This window comes from Podarcis filfolensis (assembly GCF_964270895.1).
Source record: "Podarcis filfolensis genome assembly, chromosome: 1".
NCBI classification, from domain to species: domain Eukaryota; kingdom Metazoa; phylum Chordata; class Lepidosauria; order Squamata; family Lacertidae; genus Podarcis; species Podarcis filfolensis.
In genome coordinates this window covers 115293886-115319242 of record NC_139604.1, presented here as the reverse complement: position 1 = coordinate 115319242, position 25357 = coordinate 115293886, and the positions used below count along the sequence as shown (strand labels likewise).

The window sequence follows — 25357 nt, the reverse complement described above, 5'->3', positions numbered from 1 at the left end:
AACAGAACATAGGCAGCTGCATAATACTGAATTATAGTATTGGTCCATGTAGCTTAGTATAATCTGTGCTGACTGGGAGTGCCTCTCCAGGGTCTCAGACAAGGAATCCCTTCCTAGCCCTACCTGGAGATGCCAAGGATGGAACCAAGCACTTTCTGCATGCAGAGCAAATGCTCTACCACTGAGCTACGGCCCTTCCCCTTTGCCTACTCCTGCTCCTTCCAGAATCTCTTCTCATCCATGGGCTTCTCTACATACAGGGCAGGAGACAAATTTATAACATGAGCATGGGATGATATTTTAGGAGCCTCACAATAGCTGGTTCTGGCACTTGAGCCTTATGCTATATATGGGGGAAACTGTAACTTGAGTGCTGAGGAAATACCCTTAGTAGACAAATTTGAGATGAAAACCAACATTCAGTTACGGACTCCAATCTACATCCTGACATACAATCAGAATGGGTTTCTTCAGTAATAAGGCAGGCTATTATGAAGAATATTGGATTTCACTAATTTAACTAATAGATAGAAAGATAGGTATATGTATATATATGTATTAGACAACTCTCATACTGGGGAATCATTATCCTTGAATAATATAACATCTGTTATGAAAACTTTAGGGATATTCAACTGGGGTCCTTTTGAAGGGCTGGGGAGGGAAGAAAGATAAGGAACATAAGAATAAGCTCATTGCTTATTTGTAGTTGAAAGAGGCACATAACAAAAACTCAAAATTGAATGCACAACGTTCTAGATTCAAACCACAACATATATGGTTAAAAGGAATTCAGATAGCGTTACTAGAAAACACATCTGTCTGAAACCTTGAAGACAGTATGCCCAGATGCAGTAACTATCTGACTCAGTATAAGGCACTTTCACATGTTCATGTTTCTGTTAATAAATTCACACATATTTTAAAAAATAAAAGGGTCCAGATGGAAATGTTAAGTACACAGCGTCAGTCTCTCAAACTATAGCAAAGTTTTGAATTGCTTCCAAGATTTGTCTTTAGGGGAAGTTTTTAATTCTGTACTAGATAAATCTTTTTCATATGAATCCTGCTTTAAAAAAAATCTTCATCACACGTTAACATGCTATACTATAATAAATACATATATGTGAATCCTTTTCCATGAAGTTAACCAATAAAATGATGTGGCAGGGGGGATGGGAAGAGATTCGTTCATTTTGGCACAAAGAGGAAGCCAGCATTTGTGTAAACTGTATGTTAACGCAAAAAAGTGGTGTGATTATATGCAATTCTAAAGAAAAATGAGGCCTTTCCTTTAAAAAAAAAAAGCTCCAAGTGGCTGGCTTGCTGTCAATTTAAAATGAGAAGCAGAGGGTTTTTAACACCTACACAAGCTGTAATTTTCCAACTGTGGAAGATTTTTTCTTTTATTTCTACTGAAATAGCAAAATTGGTGATCCTCTGCTCTTTAGCGATTCTGAATTAAAACCATCAATCATATTGTGGTCACTCCAGCAGTTTTAACACTGTAAGATGCATCAAAATACACACACACACTTTTTATTTCAATCAGGGGTTGCTGCAAATTCAGCATTGTCTAGAAACTGTCATTTTATTAAAAGCACTAACCACAGGAAAGCTCTCCCAAAACTTAAAGTCAACTTAACTATTCTGCCATTGTGTGAACAAATTTCACAATGCTAAGGTTTTCATGGAGGGAAAATCATTTCTACATTTTCAATTTTTTTCTATAGAAGTTAAGCTATGTATATTGTGATATTAGATTACAAACAAGCAGGTCCTGCAACAAAATGTTGCAGTGCTCAATGCTGTTGCTCAGGATTTCAGCGCTTCATCCCATTCCCAGCTTCATCCCATTCCCAGCTTCATCCCATTCCCAGCTTCCACCCAGTTAGTTTGTCATCACCCCAACTACAAAAAAACCCCAATGGCAACACTAAGTCAGTATCCTGTGGCTACAGACTACAGTCTGTCCTCTTAGGCATTTTGGGGAATGGGTGCCAAGCCCCCTAAATAACTTTTACCAACCTTGGGGCTCCCTTAAGACTGTTGATGGAGCCTGTGAAAAAGACTGAACTATAGTCCTAGAGTGCTTGTATATATTATGGGGATGTTTGCCTTGCTTGTATGTCTTATTGCAACTTGAGTGGGGGTTACCAAGTTAACTTTGCATTGTTCAAGATGAAATTTGCTCTGCTAGCGGAATGGCAGGGTTGGGTGTTACCTTTTGTGCTGTTATATACAAGACTGCAAAATATCTACACTCTTTGATTCCAGTAGGAAGATCTGCACAGTTGGACAAGTTCTAGCACTATGTTTCTAAAGTCAAGGCAGAGCGTTCTGCTCAAATAGACTTCAAGATAATGACTGATGCAAACTCTGAATATGAGCTTCTCTCAATGCCTTGCCTTCAGAAACATATTTAGAAAGCTTTCTTATCACCATTACTAAGTGGATAAGCAGATCTATTAACAGTTTTGGATGCATGCCTCAGAAATAGTAAGGCTGCAATTCTTAAATTACTTGGGAGCAACTCCAGTTGAATTCAGTGGGCCCTAATCTGTTCAAGCTGCGCATCATGAAACATAGGGGGACAAAGAATAGAAATGACAAGACTCTCCACAGTATATCAAAAAGTCATTTCACATGGCTGGGGGCAATATATATTCTTTGCAGTCTTCCAAATAACTTTTGAACAACCTGAAAGCTCATTGGAATCCTGACAACAGCAGTATGATTATTTGTGTTAAAATATATATAAACTGCTTTAACATATGGAGAAATTCCAAAATGATGTACAAAAAAAGGATAAACAATGCAGAAATATAAGATAAAATAAATTTAAAATAGAACAATTCCACAAATCATAATAACCAGAGTCACATTTAGCTACAGAGCTCCATCTGTCAAGGTTTTAATATTTATGTTGAGTTAATACACGTAAGAATGGCAACAAAGTGTTGTGGTTTGGAGTGCTCCTGTTCAGCAAGAAATGTTCATGCCCTTTTGCAGGATACTCCATTTCACTACCGTCCTAAGCCCACTAAGCATGGTCAGTCCTCACTGAGCTGTCTTTCACGTCCTCCACCACTTTGGGCCTTTTTCTAAAGGGTTGTGCATGTGGTTTTTTGTACTTCTGCAAACCTTTGATACCTCCCTCTTATGCTGACACCTCCCTCTCGTTGATGGATAGGGCCATTCAGACTTCATAAGGATTCAGTTCACTATTGTTATAGATAAAATATAAATAGCAAGCTCCTAATCCCTTGTGATTTAAAAGATACATTTAAATATGTGACTTACTTAAATAAGAAACCTCAAGATAAAATGGAGCCCAAATTCACCACAAATTATTAGCACTCAATATTCTGACCCACATAGTAAAAATTTCCATGAGTTACTGAAAGCTTTTCACAATTAAAGGTTACTATTATCAGAGTGCGACAGAATTAGTACAAGGCGTTCACAGAACAGGAACTTGCATATTCATGAGAAAGATATGCAAATTACAGATTTCATGCAACTCAAGTGTGCATCTTAACCGTGATCCTCCAACTCAAGATATATTTAGGGAACTGTCTTTAGCATCAAGCAAGTCCCCGTGACCAATACCAACTTTAAAAACCCATTTTCTTCCAAAACATGGGCACAACCAATCAATCATCTTTGTTAGGGCTCAGACAATCCTTGCCAAGTCTACTCAGAAGTCCTAAAAAGAAAGTATAATTTTTGCTTCAGAACTATTGTTTCTACTCATATGCAAAGAAACAATAATTTAATCAGCCGCGTGCATGACACGAGGTACAGATTCTCAAGAACCACTGGTCAAGAAGGTTTTAGCATTTGCCAGAACCCCCAATACACTTGCAGCGTTTCCCAAACTTAGGTCTCCAGCTGTTTTTGGACTACCACTCCCATCATCCCTAACTAACAGGACCAGTGGTCAGGGATGGTGGGAACTGTAGTCCAAAACCAGCTGGAGACCGAAATTTGGGAAACCCTACACTAGAGGAATACAAGATATGACACCACAGTTACAGATATGCTAGCAGAGTCGTTCTGCTGGCTGAGCGGCTCCACCACCAAACATATATGCAAGGCAAAACAGGGCAGAAACATAGATGGGTCATGGGCAGCACAGGAGAGGAGCACACATGTGTCATACCCAATACTCCTTCCGTCCATGGTTAGATCTCGACTGATGGCACAACTTGTTAGTGGCTACCCCTTGATTTTCTTTCCCACTGACCAATGGGAGATTTAAATTTATATACAGTCAGACCTACATCAACAACTGTTAAACCTGTATTACAAAACAGGCTAGGGTGCAACTTAGCATCCAGTGAAATGTGCATGGTATGGAAGGAGCCAGCACAAGCCTCCAACCAGGTAGCCAGGAAGAGGACTTCAACAGCTTCCCAACACACACACACACACACACACACACACACCACTTTCCCCAAATCTCAGCTTGTTTTGTCATCTGGGCATATAAGAAGCTCAGTTTCAAAACAAGTAAACTTTGAACCATGGGTTGTTAAATTAACCAAGATTCATTATAAACCACAAGCTGTGATGCACAGGACAAAGGAAAGCAAGATTCAGCAAAGCAAAAGCCTACTGAAGTCTTCCTTCTGGCTGTAAGAGAAAAGCGAGGGGGACCACAAGAGACTAAGGCTCATGGCAACTCCTTCTTGCTTCTGCACATTTCACTAAAGTTTAACATGCCATATAAACTTGGTCAGTGGGTCAGGGATTGGACAGATAAAAATACTAGAGACAGAATTCATCCAGAACTGCCTTCTCAACAATAATGGCTGGTGGTTTCAGTCAACTTTCCATCATCTCTAAAGGTAAGTTCTAAGGGATCCACTCATATAGACTAAGTTGGAGTCCAGCTGATTTTATTTATTTCATAAAAATTGTACACCACTTTATTGTATCATCATCATCATCAACAACAAGAAAGTGGTGTACAAATAGATAAAACAAGAAAATCAAGATCAATTTACAATACAGTCGTACCTTGGAAGTCAAACAGAATCAGTTCTGGAAGTCCGTTCAACTTCCAAAATGTTTGGAAACCAAAGCATGGCTTCTGATTGGCTGCAGGAAGCTCCTGCAGCCAATTTGAAGCTGCAGAATCCCCACTGGACGTTCGGCTTCCAAAAATAGTTTGCAAACCGGGAGCCAAAACATTTGAGAACTAAGCTGTTTGAAAACCAAGGTACGACTGTACTTTAAAATTTTCAGACTCAAAGGGTAAAGGAACACTGTAATACATATTGTGTTCTTTTCTAGAATAATGTTGACTTGCTTGTTTGTCTTCTCCTTTTTTATTTATTAACCACTGAGCAACACCCAGCTTGTGAGCTCTTACTGGTTGGAACAGCTGACTGGATAAGGTAAAATAGAAAAATCTAACTTCTAACAGATTACAGGCAAATTACCTAGGCATGCAAATAGACAGAGATGAATCAGGCTCTTTTCTGATTAGCCCAAGTAGTAAAATTCAGGCTCTGCTGGAGTCAAATGGCATGGAGAATTGTAATCCAGTTGCTACTCCAATGACTCTAGAATATTAAAAGCAAGATGATGAAAAAGAATTTGAGGATATTGACAAATACAGAAGTGTAACTGGAAGTTTGCGTTATTTAGCAAACATATCCAGGCCTGACATATCAAATGCAACTGACATACTTAGCAGAAAAATGTCCAAGCCAACACAGCAAGATTGGAATGCAATGAAACGTGTTTTAAGATACCTTAAAGGAACCATTCATCATACAGCGGTACCTCGGGTTACATATGCTTCAGGTTACATACACTTCAGGTTACAGACTCTGCTAACCCAGATACTACCTAAAACAAAACACTTAGATATATTCTATGCACATGTGAAATATTGCATTTTTAAAGTGTGGCTCAAGCTCAGGTATTGTTCCACAGAGCTTATGACTACAGATATTTTTACAAAGCATTTGACTGCTGTAAAATTTCAAATGCTGACTATGGAATTGGGACTTACTGAATAAAAGGAGGGGGGAGAATACCAGGTGTTCAAGGCAGAATTTCAAGTCAGGAGGGCTGTTGGAATATTCTAGAAGAAACTTGTAAATGGCCTTGAACAAGTTGCTAGGCAACGAAAAATTTCCCCAGGAACAGGTGTCCTTATCAGGGCATGAGATCAACTAAGTTGGGGTCAGCGTAAATGAGAATGAGAATGTGAATGAGTCAGCGTTAGGTCTCTGGCCGGATGGCTAAAAGGAGGAAAAGATTATGTTTCTTTATTTGTTTTGTTCTTTACTGATGACCAATGTAAAGTTTTGTAAATAATAAAGACTCTGAGCCAAATGGTGTTTATTCCTGTACAGTGGACGCTCGGCCTGCGAACGTGATCCATGCGGGAGGCATGTTCACAACCCACAGCTTTTGCAACCCGCAGTGCCGCGTCTGCGCATGCGCGGGTTGTGATTCAGCGCTTCTGAGCATGCGCAAAGTGCGATTTAGCGCTTCTGTGCATGCACGGCCGCCGAAACCCAGAAGTAACCTGTTCTGGTACTTCGGGGTTTCAGCGGGTCCGTAACCCGAAAAAACGCAACCTGAAGCATCTGTAACCCAAGGTATGACTGTAATGGGAATTTCACTAAGAGATAGCTGGAATGCTGCTGCTGCTGCTGCTGTAAAGAAGTAGAAGGTGCAGGAAAACTTTTCTGTAAAAAGAACTCTGCTGCAGAAATAAATGAAAACCCAAGAGTAGATGCTCACACCAACAATGCATAGAGATACGAGGCATGTGAAGTCACACACACACATACTACACAGTGTGAATTTTAATTAAGGGAAATGTATACAAATGCATCACCAAGTTATTTTGCCCAAATAGTATTTGGGTTAAATACATAGATATTTGTAGTCATATGTACAGCCTTCATCAGAGGTCTGGGTGGGGTACAATACATAAGCTGCAATACAGAACTACACAAACACACTAATAACCATCAGAACTATAAATCAGTATAAATGTCTGCGCTGTTAAGAGATATATGTGTTGGGAAGCCCAGATTGCAGTAAGCTTCCCCTGATATTATGGATTCAGTCAAGGACAAGCATAGCACACACATATGGAGGTTTTTATGCTCTGGAGCACAAGTAACTCATGGGAAACAAAACACATGTATAAATCTCCTTTTCTCTGCTATTCAACTTAACACTCTCACATTGGTAGGAAAACAAGGAATAAGGCCACTAGGACTCTTCTGCATATATCCATGCACTGTGCCTATGTTCAACTGGAACAAGCTCTATATTTCTGTTCCCATACTCTGGTTTGGAAACTAATATAGGAAGCAGCTTATAAGTTCTCATTAAATTCTAAAAAGTATTAGGAAGGTCATGGTTAAATAAAGCAAGCATATCTTTCCTTCGGATATCTGACACTGATGAAAACTTAGCTTTGCTCCATAATATCAGCAACTAGTGGTTCTGTTTTTGTTTTTTGGGTTTTTTGCAAATAAAGGCTCAAATTCACAGACACTGTAGCTTGCTAATGGTGATTCAGCAGATTACACAACAGAAAAGTTTTTGGACAACTAGAAGCATTTGAGTCATAATGTACATTTCATATCCAGTTTATTTAATTCACATAGCTATGAACAAAGTATTAAACACAATCAAATTCCTTCTTACCAGGTCAATCACTTGTGACTGCAAAATGCAAATGGCAAGAATAGCAAAAGTTGGACATTTATTTGTTCCATTCAGTTTGTACCAATGGTGTCAAGCTACAAATGCCTCATACTGATTCGTATTATGGTTTTTTCATATACAAAACACTTACTGTGATTCACATCCACTGTAAAACAACATAGAGGCTACAATGATCACCACAAAGGGTCAAGTGGTTAAACCAAAAGTGGTGGAAGCTCATCCAGGAACATAAACTAATAGCCAGGTTTTAGAACTACCGGTAATGTGGATATGAATACTTATGGAAGTCAAACCACAAATGTGTGAAAATGTCTGGCTATGTTACAAAGAAAAACTAGAGACTTCAAGAACAGGTGAAGACTTCTTTTGAAGAAACAGCTTTGAAATTAGCACAATGGGCTCCTTCTGTACTTAAAAAAAGAAATCTCTTGTACAAATCAAAAGCATGACTGTGCTCACTGTTTGCCTGCTTTGGTTTTCAGGTCAGAGTAGTGTTTCAATTGAAATGCTGAGCTAAATGGATACTCTGATCCAGAAGGGCTCTGCTTATGTTCTTGTGGCAATGAACAATAAATGAAAGGTAAAACGCAGGGCAAGGGATCCAGAATGTCCTACTGTCTTCAAAGGAAATGTTTTGCTGAAAGTATGTAAAATATTACTCTCCAATGCTTGATAAGGCCCACAACCACTTCTAAAGCATCTCTTTCCTCCCGCCACAATTCCTCTTCCTTAGGTTATCATTCCAATTCTTAACGTAATACCGTACCATACTTAACATATTATTTTTCCGTGATGCCCCTGCGTATAAGATGCCCCCTATTTTTGGGGACGCAAAATTAAGAAAATGGGGGGGGGAGATTGCCCTGAGTTGTTGCGCTTTTGGGGGGAGGTGGCCAAAAGTTGTTCAGCTTTTTTTAGGGGGAATTGTCAAAAATCGCTCACCCGCCTGACCTACGCTACCACTCGCACATGTCACAAAGGCCACCTATCGTCTGTCCCCACAACACCAGAAGCCGCCAATCACCCACCCTAGTGCTGCAGTGACAGCCAATCAACAACAGCCCTTGTCACAGACACCAATAACATGCTAAAAACCAACTTAACAATTTTCGGCTCATGACACAAACCAATCCCAACTTCCAAATATGCACTATCCATGTATAAGAAGACACCCAATTTTGGACATAATTTTTTAATAAAAAATGCTCATCTTATACACAGAAAAGTATGGTATATGATATCCATTCCCCGGCTGACACTCTACTGAATTTCTAACCACTGCAGTAGCCCAGGAGTTGAACATATGAGAATCACATCATGTGAAGTCTCCAGCAAGCACCCTGTTGTGGCAAAGACCCTTAGCTTACCCTCTCATGTGTATATATTGCTATGAGGCTTTTTTGCTTTTTAAGATTTTTACTAAATCTTAGATTTAGTAAATGACAGGAATAAATCAATGCTTGGAGTATTAAGGGAAACTGACAGACACTGAATCTAGCAGTGGGCCAAAACAGTTTTGAAGATGGGCCATTAGCAAGAAACAGAGAGAGCAGAGTACTGGGCCATTAAGAACAACTAGCAATGCAAATACTGTCAACAGAGGAGTGGAGCCTGCCCCCCCCCCCCCCCGCCCACGGCTCCAAGTGAGTAGCAGAAGCAAAGGCCAATGGTAGCATGCAAAGGCCAGGTTTAGGATTTCAATTTTCAATTATGTAGGCTGGGGAAAGGTTCTTGGAGTCGAGAAGGAGTAGGAGAGGCTGAACTTCATGTGAGCTGGGAATGACAGGCTGGAACAAAGAGTCACAGAGGATGGCTTTTTTTCTGTCCTTGAAATCCATTGCTGTGCTCCTACAGGAAGCAAGCCCCTCTTGAGATGTGAATGCTGGGATCTCTCTCCATCTAGATGCAGGTTGTAAATAAACCATATTTCATAAAGACACTGCAGTGTCTGCTGTGCCTAATTTCTAAAGGAACCACAAACCTGGCTGAGTGCCAAGACCCCTGGAATCTCACACCAGTTGACAAAGATTGGAGCAGCCTGTAACAATATCAAGAGCTATTATAGAAATTGAATTGGGCGTGTTGGGGTTTACTGTACTTTATGTACAACCTCTTCAATGATACCATGTTCTTTGAATAATCATTGCTACTATCCTCTTTGTTTCACCTATTAGAATTCAAGAACCACATTCTTTAAGACATGATATGTCTAATATTCATTCACCCATTATCTGAGAAGACTCAGCATATGGCATCAGTGATTAGTCAACATCAACTTCCCTTCCAGGTTTTCAGTTCTCCATCTCCAAAGTGCACTAGTTGCCAAGACAAAAAAGAACTGCAGATACATATCATTGCCTTTGTGGCAGCAACCCAACTGCTAATTTCAGTACTGATAGCAGAGAGTTATAACATCAGTTTCAACCAGTGTGAATTGTTACTAATCTGTTGTTAGCATTTTGTTATCAAAATTTTAAGAGATTACAACGTTACAAGTTTGACATCGCTTTGGGCATAGTTGCCACTTCTGATTGTGCTTACATTCTCTACACAAAGAGATTAGAAACACCCACAGAAGATTTGCATATGAATAATAATAATAATACAGGTACAGTCTTATTTCATCATATAAAGGAAACATTTTATGCAGAAGAAAAATGTGTTGTCTGTTATACGAAAATATGAATCTGAGATATTGGGGGGGGGGGACATGCGCTTATGCGAGCAAGCAGAAACACACACACACACACACACACACACACACACACACATGACCATTAGTCCATCTTGTCCAATACTGCATGCTCTATCAGAGGTTCTCCAAAGATGTCCCCCCACCCCATTTCTGTGGATAGGAAATTCCCAGGCCTCAACCTGAAAACCAGTGAAAGGTGCCAGGAAAAAAGTTCCAGCTAGCATGGGGCAATTGCACAATAACCTTTTTTTTCCCCTTCCCCCTGTGCTGCCTACATTAATTCCACTTATCCCCAGTCTGTTATGGCTAGCAGAGATCAATACAGGGGTCAACATAAGTTTTTGAGTTCATGGCAATCTGAGCAGGCATACCTAACACTCAAGAAATTATCGGTCTATAAGCATCTTAGAACATTCTGCGCAATGGAAAGCAGGTGCTAGTCACATTTCAACCTTTGTTTACACAATGCCATAATACTCCTGCAAGCACCAAACTGCAATCTACATATACTGGACAAAGAAGGTGGGGTAGGCTTGCTGTGTTATTTAACCAAGCCACAGGGTGCTATAGCAATCTACAATGTCTATTAAGGTCTTAACTCAATTCACTCTTTCCTCAATATGGTTTTACAAAACAGAACTTTTCATACAGTGAGTCTCCCTAGGACAATTTGAGCCTCCCCAACAGGAAGGCGCGGAGCCCATACTATTCCTCTGACACAGTTCACACTTGGCCCCAGGTAAACAGATTGGCAGGAGGACAGCAGCCATTTAAAATGTGCAGAAATAGCACACCATGCAGCTCTTCTAGCTGTGGGTGTCTGGTGGCATAAATGAGCACCTCCTCATATAAAAACAAGCATTACCTTTTTTCTAAACTTAAAAGCCCCAAACAGTGTAATCTTTCCTCATAGGGGAGTTGCTAGGTTTATGATACAGTGGTACCTTGGGTTACATACGCTTCAGGTTACATACGCTTCAGATTACAGACTCCGCTAACCCAGAAATAGTACCTCGGGTTAAGAACTTTGTTTCAGGATGAGAACAGAAATTGTGCTCCGGCGGCATGGCAGTAGCAGGAGGCCCCATTAGCTAAAGTGGTGCTTCAGGTTAAGAACAGTTTCAGGTAGTGGCGCCCGCCCTGTGGAAAGCCCTCCCATCAGATGTCAAAGCGATAAACAACTACCTGACATTCAGAAGACATCTTAAGGCAGCCCTGTTCAGGGAAGTTTTTAATGTGTGATTTTAGTGTATTTTGGTTTCTGTGGAAGCCGCCCAGAGTGGCTGGGGAAACCCAGCCAGATGGGCGGGGTACAAATAATAAATTATTATTATTATTATGTTAAGGACAGACCTCCAGAACGAATTAAGTTCTTAACCTGAGGTACCACTGTACTCTGTAAATGACAGTATGCACTAATGGTGCTGTAGTAAAAACACAAAGCCTAAAAGAAGAATCTCATCATTTCTGTTTGTCTGACTTGGCCCAAGTGAGACACTGAGGGAGGTCAAAAGACATCCTTGTTTCTCAATAGTGGCCCCCAGAGCCTGGGAAGCCCATTTGTCGGACTCACGTGTCTCCTTTCAGAGAGACAGGTGAAAAGGTGTTGTTGTTACTGTTTTTATATTAATATCACCACTACTATTCACAAGGCTTTGGGAACTGGGCTTTTGCAAGCTGCTGCTTCTTCTTTATTTTTTACCCATTATGAACTTTTAATGTTTTATTATGCTTTGATTGTTGTTGTTTTTTAAGTTGTTCATGTCAATAAAAAAATAAAAGAAATCTGAAGCCACTCTGGCAACTCTCCACACCTTGCTGGGAAAGTCCACCTCCCACTTCGACAGCTAGAAGACCTTTAGAACAAAAGATCTCACCTTACTTACATTGTCTGTCTCAGTTGTCTGGAACCAAAACTAACGCACTCTATACACTTAGTTTAATTTGCTGCTGTTCTCATTAAGATATCTAGTTACAAACTGGCCTTTACCTGCCACAAAGCTTGTGTCTGAATTATTTAATGGGCTAATTCTACACAGGTTTCCTACTACTTCTGTTTTAAAGAAGGGAGTCCTTACATTTCAATGGTTTATTTAATTTACCATTAGATAGTCAACATGATTAGCCCACTGTTGTTTAACTATGATTAAATAAAAACAAGAATTGGCTGCATGCTACTGTAGCTATGTATCATAGTAACCTTGTTTACCAAGATCAGCTTGCTCAATCCAAGTTTCTTATTCCTTTGTTTTCTAACGAAAGAACTGCCAGCAAGAATGGAATAATTCAGACAAATGGCTATTTTGAGACATTGCCAAATCAAGTGTATGCCGGTAACCTCTTTCTTTCTTTTTCGGAGTTTATTTCACCAAGTTCAAGCTTTAATTGCTGTTTGCCAACAGAAAACTCCCCCACTCACAATCTTAAAATTAAGGAAATGCTATAAACATAAGGAAATATATCTCCCGTCTAGAAAAGCTTTAGCTACACAGTACTAGAAATAGTGGAAAGCATTTCCTTAATGGCAAGTTGACATGCTGTTTCCTTCTTACTGAAGAAGTAATTGGAAATCACCAACAAGCTTGTGTGGGTGTTCATCCTTCCGCTCATGACTTTGAAGCTAGAAGCCCTTTTCACACATTAAATGGAAGGAAAGGGATGCACCATCCCCCCTCTTGATCTCCATATTCAGGGGAAGGTAAGGATAAAGTCTACAAGTTTACAACTTGCACTTGTGTAGTCTCTCTCTGCATTATCAGGTGCCCTCAAAAAGGAAAGGACCCTAATTGTGCATATAGTTCTAAGTTTTTAGACTCTACTTGGACCTTCCGCTAAATTAATGTAGGATAAGGTCATGGACAGTGGGTACGATACCTGGAATGTACACGCAATCGTAATCAGCAAAGTTCTAAAGATTCAAACATGCAAAAATAGCACACACTGCAGAACTTCCTGGATTGTACCGCTTTGAACTACAGGTAAGGGATGGAGATCTCATGTTTTAAACATTCTGAAAGCCAGTACAGTGGTACCTCGGGTTACAGACGCTTCAGGTTACAGACGCTTCAGGTTACAGACTCCGCTAACCCAGAAATAGTACCTTGGGTTAAGAACTTTGCTTCAGGATGAGAACAGAAATCGTGCGTGGCAACAGCAGGAGGCCCCATTAGCTAAAGTGGTACCTCAGGCTGAGAACAGTTTCAGGTTAAGAATGGACCTCTAGAACGAATTAAGTTCTTAACCCGAGGTACCACTGTATAGCAAACATAGTGCTGGACTTGGACCAGGAAAGTCAGAATTCAAATCCTCACTCAATTGTGACCTTGAATCAGGCACTGGTCCTTAACCTACTTACTCCACAAGGTGGCTGATAATACAATAGGGTAATATGATCTACACTAGTGAAGCTTCTAGGCCTTTAGAAGCTTCCTGCTTGTAGGGTCTTCTCATTTTATTGCTTCCTGTTCCATGTAATTAATATCCTTTGATTATCTTCAACTCTTGATAAGGCTTTAATGACCTATCCCTTTCATCACTTTTTCTTTCTTTTATAAAGTTTGCTGTAAAATAAAATAAAAAAGAAATGTAATAATTAAAGCCCCCACCCCAATTCATCAATTCCCTCAGCCCCACTGTACAAGAAGCAATGAAAGAGGTAGAACCTACATTGAGGAATCTATTAATAAACATTGTGAGGAATCTTGCAGTATTTGCTTGCAGGTAAACATTACAGAAATATCTTGGTCATGAGGTGCAGCACTGCTGGATAATACAATGTAACATTTAGTGTTCCATCATGTCCTACAGTTTTTGCCTGCAAAAGTTCCACTGAGGTATAAAATGCTATCATGAATGGAGCTGTCTGCAGATCAATGTGAAAAGCGTATCTAGAGTAGGCTAGGTTTGTGATAATGTACAAAATTTACATACTGCTTGAATGCAAACAGAATCTCTAAGCAGTTTATAACACACACATACGCCTGTGGGCACCCTGCCCACCCCCACCATCACCAGTGGAGAAGCAGCAGCTTGAGATCTCCAGGTGGAATGACAGACGGACACAAGAATGAGAGGCTGGCAACTATTTACAGTTGGACTCATGCACACTAATCAAGAGCTCTGCGACTCAGAGCATTTTCAAGTACACATGGGACTCTTTCGTGAACATAGTCTGCACATGCAAACCTGACAACTCTGTTAAAGATGGGTCAGCACTTCAAAGAAGGGAATGCTCCAGCTAGGGCAATGCATTTTAATGGTGCACTTTGTGTACCTCAAATTGCTTGGCCTGAGTTGTCATGCTTATACTGTTATGGGGAAAACTGTGATTCAGGCGTGACGTACAGCAGAGGCAAAAGTATGAATAAATCACTGCTGTGTGTGTCATATTTCAGATAAATGTGCAATCCACAAAATTGCACATTTTATGTCACCGTGAGGGAATAATTTTAAGAAACCATTTTATATCCAACAAGCTGATCTAACAGCATGCACAGATTGTGCTATAATTGTACAAACCAACATACAGCAAACTTGCATCTGCTTTCATCAACATCTGACTTTTTCCACATCACCCTTATGTGCAGTAGAATGGTACAAAGATAGAAAGTTTATGAGCACTGCTTTGTCATCTTACAAATATGGGTTGACTAGATCCAAGCAAACTGTAGTAGCTGGTGAAGGTGCCATGTGATTACTTCACAAATGATTATCACAAAATCTGCCTAAAGTGGAATGATCTGTAGTTCATTCAATATGAGTGAGGTTAATGTAAATGAATACTATGATGAAACAACGACACCGTACTTCCCTGTATGCCAAACTTTACAAAGTTTCACACAATCTACATTTTTGGAACGACAATTTGTTCATTTAAATCTTCAACACTGAAAACATGTATGTTCATGACTCAAATCTTAATTTAAAGTGATGTAAACTGGTGCAACTTCTTTAAGGATTTTCAAAAACATTGGTAAGAAACCTCAGGACCAGGGACTGAATGTGGCCCTTCAGCTCTCAAAAAACTCTTCAGGCCTCTTTCCCAAGCCACACCCCTACTCAGGCCACATACACACACCCTGTTCCATGCTCTCCTCAAATGAAGACGTTCAAGTTACAGAATATTTTGAGCCTATTCCAAATATTAGCTATTTCATGTTTATGTGTGTGCTTTTATTTATCAAAAAATAAACTGTTGATAACGTCTGCTACCTTCTGACAAAGTCAAAGAGCACCATTCCCTCAGTTCTTCCCAAAATACCACCTGACAGGACCATTTTAATGTCTTATTGTCCTCCCATTCTCTGAGTTGCCACTTTTCTGAACCTTAGCTAAATAAGGGGATCACTAGTTAAGTTTAGGATCCCCTTCCCACCCACATTATTTCAGCCTTTTGAACCATCTCCATTGCCCAGGATCAGGTTCTCAGAAGTAACAGCTACACCATATCAACTAAGCTGCCATGTTTTCTTTTTTATTAGGAGTTAGCCATAGATCACAGACAGCTTTCTTACAGCATGAATGAATCATTTAAGGTGACTTTGCTTTCTTGCCACAGCTGATTCATACTCAGCTTTTTAAAAAGTGCTGCACTTATATTAACACAGCAATGAAAAAATGGTGGTAAGTGGTTATTTACTGAATAGGCCCAGGTCTCATTTAAGCCACTGGAAAGGTTTCATATATGTAGATCATAAAGGTAAAGGGACCCCTGACCTTTAGGTCCAGTCGTGGCCAACTCTGGGGTTGCGGCACTCATCTTGCTTTACTGGCCGAGGGAGCCGGTGTACAGCTTTCGGGTCATGTGGCCAGCATGACTAGGCCACTTCTGGTGAACCAGAGCAGCGCATGGAAACGCCATTTACCTTCCCGCCGGAGCGGTACCTATTTATCTACTTGCACTTTTGACGTGCTTTCGAACTGCTAGGTTGGCATACACACACTCAAATAATTAATGAAACAAATATCTAATTTATCATTTTTGGAACTTCATTTTTACACAGACATATATATCCTGGAACAGATCCTTGCCTAAGCCATGTTTAAATCAATAAAAAATTGATTTTTTCAAGTGCATCTGAAGAAGCATGCACACGAAAGCTTATACCCATAACAAACTTAGTTGGTCTCTAAGGTGGCTACTGGACAATTTTTTAATTTAATTTATTTCGACTGCGTCAGACCAACATGGCTACCTACCTGAATCTAGAATGATGTTGAAATCAGGGAGACTTAAGTGAGTTACTACCAACATTTCCTTGATTTCAGTGGAACTCTTGGTAACTAATTTTCTCTGGATCGGGGCCTCTCATCACTTTTATACACTAAAATTCCAGTATTCTGAGCTCAGCTAACAAAATCGTTTCACCTACTAACTTAACTGTCAGTTTTACTGCATTTTATTGTAATTCACCATTTTCCAAAATTAAGATTGCTGTGTTTTATTTCTTTATGTGTATCTTAATGTCACACACAGGGACAGGGCTCAGCTGGTAAAACTTCCAGTAGGAGAATTAACATCCTTCCACAGCTGGAAAAGAAAATCACAGTACAGAAACATCTACAGTGTAACAGTTAAGGATGAGCATTAAGGAATGCCCAAGAGCTGAACTGCACACTTAAAAATATATGAAAAAAGAAAATATAATACTCTTGGTGGATCAGTCCAATGGTATACAAAAACCAAAGGTACTAGCAGAGTTCTGCTTCTCCTATCATTCATTGCTATCCCCCAGCATCTTAAATTTTAGAGATATCAGGAGAATAAGGAAGCATTGCCCTGACCACCATAAAATCTATTAAATTTACATTATATGCAAAAAAAAATAAAAATAGTTTGACTAGTAGTAGAGACATGTTAAACAAAATGTTTTTTTAAAAAAAATTAAGCACATCACAAGTGAGGGTGACATTAAAAGGGTACTTAATGTGATGTTAAAACAGTTTTCAACCTGTGAATCACAAATAAAAGGAGATAAGAGTAAACCTATATAAAAACAATATACTCAACATGCAGAATAATTTTCTATTCTTATCTATCCATATATTATTTCCCCTACTTGTTTTTTCTTCTCGTGGTCCAAAATACAAATATATATACATAAGCATCCCACACACAATGATAATGAACTCATTCGCCAAGTGTCAAGCCTCATGTAGCCAAAATGGCACCATTCACACATAGGATGGAGGAAGCAGCAGGCTTGGGGAACCTCAAGACTGAGGATGTAATCTTTAAAAATTAGGGTGAGGAGGCCCTGGGGGTGGGAGAAACATCCAAACTGAGCATGTTCAATGTCCACAGAATACTGAGTGTCTTTTAAGAGTGTGGTCAGAAATCCAGGGCTCAGTGATGGCAGAATGAAGTATCCTGAAAAATCTGGCTGGCTTGCATCCTGAACACGAGCACTTTACAATGCAATATTTTGCTGTAGGTCCCATGTGTGCATTTGTGTGCATGTACACACACACACACACACACACACCCCACTACTACTTAAACTGGAAGAAGTAGCAACATCTCACTGCACACCATAATCTTGGAACAGATACTTAATGAAAACAATAGGAAGGATTTTACTGTTTACAATTATCAGTGGAATTTCAGGACAAGCAACGCTGAGCCAGTGACTCATCCATTGCTTGATATCAGTGCAAAGCTTCCTGATCCAAAAGCTCGGCTGCATCAGTACGAGTAACATTTTCTCTGCTCTTCCTCCCAGAGCTAACTATTTCATCTGCATGACAGCATAACTAATACTTTCAGTATTGTGTACATGGCATCCATATGGGTCCTTCACTCTCTCCTCCCCCTTCTCTGGTTCAAGTGAATTTGTTCTGAAGCAATAATTAATTTCTCTTCAGTGCAAAAAGTTACAATTACAACAAACATAAAATATCATGGGTGTTTAAAATGAAAGGCTGTCCCTGACTTATTACAAACTCAGGATCTGGTAGAATCTGTGAGAAGGTGACCCAAGGGACAAAAATATTGTCAGCTCGATAGCCAGCGTTACAAACTTCCAGAAGTGCTGCAGTGGGTATTTTGCAACACGTGTGCTATTTCTGCCATAAATGCATTTCCAAATGCCATGCAAAGGCATATCTAGATGTGCTTCTACATTCAACATATTTGGTTCAGCATCAAGACTGTACATGTTTGAATGCCACCTCTTGAAGAGGAAATGCACCCTCTGTCCATTGTCTTACTCTGGGGCAACTAGGCTGGCTATCAGAAATAGTTGGTCCCTGTTTTCCATTTGTGCCCTTCTCCTGGATCCTTTCCCTTGTACAGTGGTACCTCAGGTTACATATGCTTCAGGTTACATACGCTTCAGGTTACAAACTCCGCTAACCCAGAAATAGTGCTTCAGGTTAAGAACTTTGCTTCAGGAGAACAGAAATTGTGCTCTGGCGGCGCGGCAGCAGCAGGAGGCTAAAGTGGTGCTTCAGGTTAAGAACAGTTTCAGGTTAAGAACAGACCTCCGGAACGAATTAAGTACTTAACCCGAGGTACCACTGTAATACTTTTCCAGCTTTTGATGAATACTCTGTAATCACTATAGAAACCCTGACAGCACTGTTACACACAACCATTCATGAAAGCTACCTTTGTGAAAGAGTAACAAGGCTTCCCTTGCCAAGATCCCCACCCCCATCCGCTTCCCTCAGGTGATCATATTTTCTCTTCAAACTAAAGAATCAAAGTGCATGAGGAACAAGATCCTTCCTCACCGAAGGGTCGAGAGAAGAAATTTGGCTTACATATTTGGACTATTTGGTACATGAGATGAATGGCATGATCCTAGGCAATAAAATGTATGACTAGATAAATGCACACATGAAGATTCTTCATTTTTACCATGAGTGGCAGCTCTAATGACTCCTCACAAGGATAATGAGCAGCAAACAGTTTCTCCCCCAGTCTTTAATAAGAATACATAATACCCCAGGAGGCATAACCCATTGGTTATGTTATTCTTTGAAAGTGTAAGGCCTTGATTTTAAAGGGGAGGGGAGAATGCAATAAAGGAGGCGGAGGAATATTGAGCATCAAAACGAAATGTCCTGAGGCTCTCCCTAGTCAGAAGCTAAGCCCCAAGAGGCAAGACCTATTAGAGCTTATGTTCTAATTAGGTGGTCTGAGAGGCTAAAGTGGCTTTTCCAAATACATATGGAACAGGATAACAAAGCAAAAGCAATGGAAGTCAAATTCAAGAACAGGAAAATATCATAGTCTGTGTACTTTCCCTTATAAGAACTTCTATACTGGGGGGGGAAATGATATTTAGAATGTTACCTTACCACATGCTCATATCCTTGTAACATTAGTAATCATAAGGGTTGAATGCAATTGCATGTTGAACTGCTTTTCAGAGGCGGATAATAAAGCCTAAAATGAAGTACAACACTTGTATAGCACAGTGACTAAGCAATGAATCAGAAAGTTCCACATTCAAATCTCACTTCAGTTGCCAATATTATCTCCGTTTCAGTCCCCATTCCTATCCCTAGTATTATGCATGGGGATAATAATACTGATCTACCCCACAGAGTTGATGAAAGGATGACAAGAGTATGTGAGAACATTTTGAGTATATACAGTGGTACCTCGGGTTACAGACACTTCAAGTTACAGACGCTTCAGTTACAGACACCACTAACCCAGAAATAGTACTTCAGGTTAAGAACTTTGCTTCAGGATGAGAACAGAAATTGTGTGCCGGCAGCGGGAGGCCCCATTAGCTAAAGTGGTACCTCAGGTTAAGAACAGTTTCAGGTTTAGAACGGACCTCCCGAACAAATTAAGTTCTTAACCAGAGGTACCGCTGTATAGCTACTACTATGAACATATTTTGATCGGTTAAAGAAAAAAGGCAAAAAGGATAGTAGTAAGCTGTAAGTATGAACTAGGAGAAACTGCAAGGAGTAAGCAGGACAAGCAAAATGCTGGACAAAAATGGGAAAATCAGAAGTCACCTTAACTTGCAAGAAAATTTGGTATGTGTTGATCATGTGCAAATAAACTGCAAAGGCAGGACACACAAGCACAATGCTTTCTTTTGGGGCAAACTAGGGAAAGATTGCCAAATTTTGCCACAAAAAGAATAGGGCATAAAGTATTCCAATTGAAATATCCCAGGGCAAGTTCATTACCTATCTTTAGGCACCAGGGGAAAACATTTCTCTATAACCAGTTCTTTGGCTAAGTAACATTCAGTGACCTTTTAAATGTGTGTGAGAGAGGGGTATTATTGGTTTGTTTCTGCTTTTGCTTTACTATGTATTTTGCGTTTTTATGTTGTGAACCACCCTGTGATCTTCAGATGAAGGGCGGTATACAAATTTAATAAATAAATGTAAAATAATTAATAATGTCTGCAATGCTCTCAGGAATATATTTTAGAAATAGCTGGCTTTTTATTATTATTACAGATTCATTTTCATATAAGAGTTTTCTCTCTTCCATCCAACCCCCCAATTTGGATATTTCAAATTAATTTCCCTTAACATTTTGGCTGTCATTTGAGTATGTCTCTTTGTACATTTTGTATACCTTGTGCATGCTTTCTCTATTGTTTCTAATAAAAGTATTTCCAGGTGCAAGGGGAAGGGGGTGACCATGGGCGTAGCCAGGATTTTTGTTGGAGAGGCAGGCTTTTGTTAGGGAGGCAGAACCTAAGATTTGCATTGATTTGCATTGATTTGGGGGGGGACAGGTGCCTCCCCCTGCCTACACCCATGAGGCTGATTGGTGGCTGTGTAAGAACTCCTGATCCCTTGGAGCAATTCTTACTTGGGACAGGTGACCAAGTAAGTGGCTTTGTCAGAGATGGGATCCTGGGAGGAACAGGTCATTGAGTATCTCAATGCTATTCCTATTTCTCTAGTACAAAACATGAAATCAGAGTAATATAAAGTTCCATGGTTTGACCAATCAAGTCAAATGACCTCATTATTCCCATGTTGTCTGGGGCACAACTTGTCAAATATTTTTTTTAAAAGGTTACCTTCAACACATTCCCCTCCCCTACAATCCAGATTCAGAAAGCACACTCATTTTTACACATTTCACACAAAAATCTTCAGATTTCAAAATAAAATGGAAACTAGCAAAGTCTGGTGGTCAAATGTCCAATTAAGGCAGGCTTCACTTGCAAGGCAAAGAAAGAAAGAGCAAGAGAGCAAGAGAAAGCTGTGCTATTTGATACAGCACACAGTGGCAGCAACCTGTTCACCCTGGGTCAATTCACAGATTTGCACACTACAATTAACTAAAAATTTCTACAAAAGTAGTCCTGTCATCTACGTGCTGCAAAAAGGGGATAGGTAGATGGGCAGGACCTACATGCATACAACAATATGTGGAGCAAGCTTATTTTCTCCTGCTCTGGAGGATAGGACTCAAACCAATGGCTTCAAATTACAAGAAAAGATATTCCAACTAAACATCAGGAAGAACTTTCTTGACAGCAAGAGCTGTTCGACAGTGGAACAGACACCCTCAGGAGGTTGTGGGCTCTCCTTCCTTGGAGGTTTTTAAGCAGAGGTGGGATGGTCGTCTGCCATAGATGCTTTAGCTGAGATTTCTGCATTGCAAGGGATTGGACTGGATGACCCTTGCAGTCCCTTGAAACTCTACAATTCTATGATTCTAGAAAAGATTCTAAAAAGCCTATGTGCAAGACAGAGGCAAGGAGGAAATGTCTGCCCAAAGCTCATTCTTGCACCCTACTACAAGTAGAGTCTGTGTTCCGGGGAACAGTGTGAACCAGACCATAATGAAATAATGTCCAAAAGTTATGTAATAATGCTAGAGATTCAAGGAGAGAATCATACAGCAAAAAAATAAAGAAAGAACACATATCAGTCAAGCCAACAGCATGCTGGTGATGTTCAGCCAGAAATATGACAATAAATGTCTAACTGGAAGAAAATAGAATTGCAAAAAACAACAAGCAAACAAGCAAAACTAGTCTATAGGGGAAAAAACACAACACATTTTGTTGCAGTTGTTACAGAAAAGCCTGTTCTGAAAAGTGTGGTCAGTCAGGAAGAGGTATTCTATGTGCCACTGAACGTACAGAAAAAACTAGGTGAGGTTGGCATCACTGGTTGGGGGGGGGGCACAGGGATGCACCAAGAAACAACTAGACTACCCAAACAAGAAAAGCATGCTAGTGTTGCTACACTGATGACACTCGACACTATTTACCGTATTTCACCATGTGTCTCAAAAAGAAAAGAATTAAAAGCCAAATGTACATACCTCAACCAGAGTAAAGGAACACTCGAAAGAATTTGTGTTCCACCAACACGAGACTACAAATTGACCTAATTCTCATGTCATAAGCCATAAACCATGGCTTACTGTGCACAAGCAAATTGCTCCGGTTTTGCCCCGCCCTCTTGCCAGCTCATGCCAGGAAGAAACAAGCCATGACCTTTGGCTTAACGTTACAATCAAAACAGGGACCAAGGTTTGTTGGAACAAACAGGATCAGACATAACTGTTGTAACACTAAACTATAGGTCATAGTTTGTTTCTCCCCAGTGTGAGCAAAGAGCGGAGAAACAGCTCAACTCAGTGCATTCATAGTAAACCATGAACTAGAGTATACTATGACAGGTGAACTAGGCCACTGTATAGTAAAGTGGGGGCGGGGGGGAGTCAAGAAGAATACAAAACCAGTTAAGAATCCTCTTAAACTCTTAAGAACTGTTAAATATACCGGTGGCATAGCAATTATCTAGCTACATCAGCAATTATAAAATATTATCTTTTTTTGTTTCAAAAAAATATTTGAGGCCTGCAACCTTCCAATACAATTGCATTATTCTCTTTCTTCATCTCTGACAGCTTGCAACGTGTTCTATTCTTGTGAGGCCAAAAAGTGGCAGAAACCTGCCTTGCACATCAGACTGTGCAAACGCTAAGGGTAGGCATAGAATCACCAATGACAGCCACCAGAGTGGCCTCTACTACAGTGATTGGTGAGCAGACATTGGTCCAATCTCTGCTTACCCAGTCAATACATATAAATATTGGATTGTGTGGAGGTCAGTTCCTTTTGGCTGCCCAAGGAAATGAGATATGGCTCTCATTTGAAAAATAACAAACTATGGTGCAAGAAAATTTTTTCATTATTTACCATATCTTTTTAAACAACCCCCCCCCCCCAAGTTACTAGCCTCCTAAAAGGTTTGTAGCCTGCTAAGACAGGTTAGAGCAGCAGCAATGGAGTGTTCCATCCATCCTTTGTCTGTCCATTCGCTTTCCTGTATACATTTCCTTTTCATCTAAGTTGACCAGGCAAGTGATTAAATATGAGATGGTTTGCAGACTGGAGGAACAATATTCATGAGGTGGAGGTAGTAGCCATGTACAAAATTATTTTATGTCTCCAAACAACACAAAGGTCACCCAGAGCTATGGAACCCAATATCTGCATGAACAGTATACTGTTGATAACACTGAAAAAGGTAAATGGTGAATTCAAGCAAGTACTTCCAAATCACATGTGAGTGAGATAATTAAAAAAAAAAAAAACACAGAGCAAAATGATGGCTATTGCCAGTTAGGAACTATTATCAGAAGCATAAGTGGCAGATAAAAATGCTGGCTTAAAAAGTGACAAATAGATTATATTAGCAGAGCACATTTTAAAGAACGAGACAAACATGGCTCTGGAGCACTCTAAAAATAACTGATCAAACTGAAAGGAAGCTTACAGCTGGCACTTCAATTAGTGAGCATTGTATAAAAATGCAAGTTTAAATGAAAATCTTTCAGAACAGCACCTCCTTCAAAGATGATATCTACATGAAAGTCAAAGGAAGCCCATGTTTCGGACAGTAAATGTTCAAGGCAGTTAAACATCTGTTAAGAAAGAATTTCAAGCAGACTGGGTGGGGAAGGGTACCAGATGATTGTGTCAATGTTATCTGCATCTCTGCATTTCTCAGGTGCTACACAACAAATCCTTTAAAACATTAAGTTTTACTATGGAGTTAGTCAATGTGAAATCTTATTAATACCACCACACAATTTGGTGACCCTCAAAAAGAAAAACAATAGCAGCCCAACTCATCAGAGGGAAGGACCATAGTAGAAAGTAGCCAACTTAATAGAAAGTAGCTAAGCATCTGTGCATGCCCATCGTTTCTTCATGCTACTACGTGCATGAAGGGCCTTATACAAATTTAATAAATAAAATGCTACCATCACACATTTTAAACTTTCTTCCATGGTGTTATTCCAAACCTATTTTTTAAAAAAAACACATTAAAAACCCTTTAAAAAACCCCATGAAGCATGGAGATGGAAACATTTAGAGAAAAGGTAACATTAAAAAACCCTCTACAACATTATCTGAAGAAATACCTGAGTAGATATACAGCCCTTTCAATATCATTGAGTTCTTCATCAACTGTCAATCTCTCTATTTCTTCTGGTGTCTGTCAAGTGTGAAACACAAATTAACATAATTAACATCTCAAGTCCATGCTTGAATCTGTTAACAACTACTTCCACCCCAAGTTTACAATACATAAATATACTTAATCATTGAGATCACTGTGACTTATTCCTGAGTGACTATGCCTAGGATGATGCTGTTAATTATGTTGTACAGCTCGAAACACAAATAAGTTAAATCAGAGTACATGAAATTAAAAAGATGCCAATGGAAAATGAATTCAAGTGCTCCTGCTTAATTGGTTATGAAGCTGTCTTGTATGAGTCAGACCATTGATCCATTTAGCTCAATATGATCTATACCAACTAGCATCTGCTTTCCAAGCTCTTAGGTAAGGGTCTTTCCTGACCCTGCTAACTAGAGATAGTAAGAACTGAAGCTAGGATTTTGTGCATACAAAACATGTGGTCTATAGCTGTCCCCTTCCTCAGTTTCTGAATCAGAATGTCAGGCTGTAATTTTTAACTCACTTTCT

General features: G+C 39.7%; 1 protein-coding gene and 2 long non-coding RNA genes across 4 annotated transcripts in view; 2 read left to right on the top strand and 1 right to left on the bottom strand.

Annotated features, from left to right (window-relative positions):
* The window catches only part of LOC310766217, a 195960-nt gene that overhangs the window by 11512 nt on the left and 159091 nt on the right, over window positions 1-25357 (top strand). The gene's annotated exons all lie outside the window — the stretch shown is intronic.
* The window catches only part of PPP4R4 (protein phosphatase 4 regulatory subunit 4), a 75971-nt gene that overhangs the window by 48320 nt on the left and 2294 nt on the right, over window positions 1-25357 (bottom strand). For both annotated transcript variants that reach the window (XM_083612318.1, XM_083612317.1), the window contains exon 2: window positions 24789-24862. In XM_083612318.1, coding sequence (XP_083468444.1) covers window positions 24789-24862 — 74 coding nt within the window. The remainder of the gene's footprint in view (window positions 1-24788; window positions 24863-25357) is intronic.
* LOC310766974 lies at window positions 7489-14380 on the top strand. Its single transcript, XR_014550555.1, has 3 exons — window positions 7489-9145; window positions 9620-11533; window positions 11752-14380. It is a non-coding gene; the product is annotated as an uncharacterized lncRNA (long non-coding RNA).